The sequence below is a fragment of the Aphis gossypii genome, chromosome 2, assembly GCF_020184175.1.
Source record: "Aphis gossypii isolate Hap1 chromosome 2, ASM2018417v2, whole genome shotgun sequence".
In the NCBI taxonomy this organism is placed as follows: domain Eukaryota; kingdom Metazoa; phylum Arthropoda; class Insecta; order Hemiptera; family Aphididae; genus Aphis; species Aphis gossypii.
Genome location: NC_065531.1, coordinates 63,363,914 through 63,367,701, shown reverse-complemented (window position 1 = coordinate 63,367,701; position 3,788 = coordinate 63,363,914). Strand labels below are relative to the sequence as shown.

At 22.9% G+C, this 3,788-nt stretch overlaps 1 protein-coding gene across 1 annotated transcript; it reads left to right on the top strand.

Annotated features, from left to right (window-relative positions):
* Positions 1 to 574: 574 nt before the first annotated feature.
* LOC114120291 (small nuclear ribonucleoprotein Sm D2-like) lies at positions 575 to 1,558 on the top strand. Its single transcript, XM_027982156.2, has 3 exons — positions 575 to 749; positions 919 to 1,177; positions 1,333 to 1,558. Coding segments are annotated over exons 1-3 (378 nt in total). The 5' UTR covers positions 575 to 747; the 3' UTR covers positions 1,450 to 1,558.
* Positions 1,559 to 3,788: the final 2,230 nt, after the last annotated feature.

The following is a 3,788-nucleotide window of genomic DNA, read 5'->3' as shown; positions in this document are numbered from 1 at the left end:
AATAAAAAAAAAAAAAAAAACATTACAGGCTACAGCTTCTAATACAAAAAGAATGAATATTATGAATGAGGTTTGTATTATTTTGGAGCAGTAACTAAATAAAAGCCTACTTTATTTACCATGTGGTCACCATAATATTTATGAACTCGTACTATGATTTACAAATTGAATTAAAAATGTAAAATTTTTCGGGTGGTCTTGGTGTTGAGCTGTTTTAACGATTCCAGTAAGCTTGGATAATATAGACACTACAAAATTAATAAGTTTAGCGAATAATGATATAAGATATGGAGTATGGACATAATAAAAATAATACTCAAGACTCAACGATTAAAAAATAGGCATTCCCAGAAGCAATTATTATTATTATTATTATTATTAGACATTATTATTATCTATAACCGAGGTTTATCACAGAACAGTCTTTAACTTTTAATATGGTTGTGGTTAATACCTGAATCGAATATTTTCGTATAATTAACCATAGATAATAAAGGTATAAACCATGAACATTCATGGTATAAACATAACTTAAATTATAATTTGAGGTTAGCTTCTACTAAACTATATGAATACGGTATCTTTTTCTCTCGACATTTTGATTGTCAATTTTCGGTTTTTTAATATTTGTTTACAAATTACAAATTTTTATTTTACATCTGTATATTGATTTAAATTTTCTTTAAAATTCAAATTATTTTATTGAGCTATTTATTGGACATCTTCCTGTCACGAAAATTATACACAATGTAAGTAAATAATATCTAACAATTTAAATATATTATTATAACTGTTAGATTAAATGTTTATAGTATTTTATAGTATTTTCTAAGCTATAGTTTTGATTAAAATCTGAGTTCACTATTATAATTTATCTATTAATGTCTTATGATTTTTTCATTGTTATTATGCATGTAGGGCTGCAGTAGCAAATAAACCAAAATCGGAAATGACTCCTGAAGAGTTAGCCAAACGTGAGGAAGAAGAATTTACTACAGGTCCTATGTCTGTCCTGACTCAATCTGTCCGTAACAATACTCAAGTTCTGATTAATTGTCGTAATAACAGAAAACTTTTGGCAAGAATCAAAGCTTTTGACCGACATTGTAATATGGTATTAGAAAATGTACGAGAAATGTGGACTGAATTACCTAAAACTGGCAAGGGCAAGAAAAAGGTAAATTAAAATATATTATAAAATACTGTAAAACAATATATTTATACTGCACATTTAGGTATTGAATAAAGCATATGCAATGTAAATTTTTGATGTTATAATGTACTACTTTTTACAATTTTGAACTCATTACTAAATATTGATAATTGTTTTAGGCAAAGGCAGTAAGTCGAGACAAGTATATATCAAAAATGTTTTTACGTGGCGATTCAGTTATTTTAGTTGTCAAGAACCCTAAAGAAGCTGTTCGTCAACAACCACCAGCTCCTTGAATTATATATTCTCATTTTGTAAGGATTAGATTTAAGTAAATTTCCATTAAAAGTGTATATATTGAATATGTTTCTTAATTGTAATATAAATTAAAAAATCTATATTAAACACTTCTTATTTATTATGGTTAACCATAATAATAAAAAAAATAATAATATTTTTTGAAATACTGCTGAATACTTTTTACTCGGGAGTCTTAAATTATTACATTATCAACTATCATATTTTGAAAAATAAATCAAAACTAAAATTGGAAATAAAATTATATACTATTTAGTTAATAATATTTTAAACTCGAGTAGTGAGTATTTTAGTAATATAATTCAGATAGTATTAGAAATAAATTTTAATGCTAAATACTGCCTATTTTATTATACAATTTCCAAATATAGTGAAACCTCTATTTAACAAAACTAAACGTCTTAATAAAAAATCATTTTATTTTACAAAAAAATGTCTATTTAAAGAATTAATTTTGTATTATTTTTTTACAATAAATTTAACAACTTTTGTATTATTACATGTTTATAAAGTATACAATCGTCAATTAGACATACTATGAGAATATACATAATTGCAGAAAGCAATCATACTTTGTTAAATATAAATATACCTAAGAATTAAAAATGTTGTAATTTACATATTTAATATAATTTAAATGTTTTTTAATTAATTAATATTATATTCTATTAGTATACATTTAATAAATAAAAATATTATTTCTTTCTGGCAAAACTTCTAATTAAATAACATTTTTCTTCAAAGAATATTCAAGTTAAATTAAGGTTCCACTACACTATAGTATAATTAATAAATTTAGATTTGTTAAATAATTAGTTATTTAGGTAACTATTAAAATTATACCATACAATTTATTATTACTATTATTATTGAATATTCAGTTTCTTGAATACTTATTAAAATTTAAGGATTGAATTTAAAATATTATTTTATCAAGTTTATATTTCAACAACTATAATTTTTGACACTGACTTAGTTAGTTTATTTGTTACCATTCCTTTTGATCTGTTCCTTTATATTTCATAATATATCTACCCATTAATCATTATACTGGGTCAGTTTTTTGCAAATTTAACAAGCTATTAATTCTGCTAGGTCATCAGGTGCTACAAAGAAAATAATAATAAAAATAATTTATTACACTGTCTTAACTTGGGTGTTTCTGGATAAAAAATCAAAATATATTAGAACTACCCAAGTGAGCAAGAAATATCTAGTGGATTTACTCTTTCAATGAATCATGGATAAATTGACCTATGCTGGTGTACTAGCATACTATTAAGTTCATTTCCTTTTAATTGAATTTGTGTATATCACAATTGATGGTAGTATCAAAACATTATATTATGTATTAAAATTATGTTAATATTTTATAGACATTTGGTTATCATTTTATTTAAATTTTTACTCTTAATGCTCAACCTAAAAGTTAGGGAAATCATTAATTTTTCAAAAATGTACAAAGCCCGAGTATACAATATACTATATAGAGTTTGCTAAAGATTTTGTGATATATGTTATACAGTTTAATATATTATAGTATAATATATTTTATACCATTAAGTGCAATTATACAAAATATAAATTATTTTAAGTAGTTTAAAATTCAACTTTTCAGTATGTACTAGGCGATTTATCAAGAACACTCCATTCATTATTTAATTTAATAATAAATTTATTTAAATAATACTAATTAGAATTTTTAAATATACTTAAGGACCATATTTTTAAATTATTGAGATTGTTTGTACTACTTAAACAGTGTAATATGTACATCATAGTTGATGAAAAAGAAGGGATGGACATGATTATTGATATATTATGTATAAATATATAAATGCATATTTACAATGTATTATAATATTAAATGTGAATGTTTTAAGTAATATCAAACCATAGAATAGTTGAATACTAGTATTCTATGATCAAACTAGATAGAAACATACAGGTGCATAACAAAAATACCTTTATAAATATAACTTGTTACGCTCAGTCAAACCCCAAACAAAATTTTACATAATGAGTATGAATTATGAAATATGAATCTTATGTTTAACAATATTAATATACATTTCCATTTTAAGAATAAAATAAATCAGTAGGTACTATTGTTACTAATAACAAAATTAAGGAATAAATTGATAAAGTTAATAAAGATGAACTGTTTCATTTTCACTTAAGCTTTTTTTTATTAGCTGTTGTGAATTGTAGTAATAAATTATTAACTAAGAATTAAAATATATATTTTAGTTCGTGTTATTAACAGAAAATTGAAACAGAATAAACTTAAATCTATGAAGTAGCTTACTTTATCATG

Excerpts from the sequence above, each read along its gene's own strand:
- LOC114120291 (XM_027982156.2), top strand. Across the intron at positions 1,178-1,332 it reads CTGGCAAGGGCAAGAAAAAG|GCAAAGGCAGTAAGTCGAGA; the intron begins GTAAATTAAAAT and ends TAATTGTTTTAG.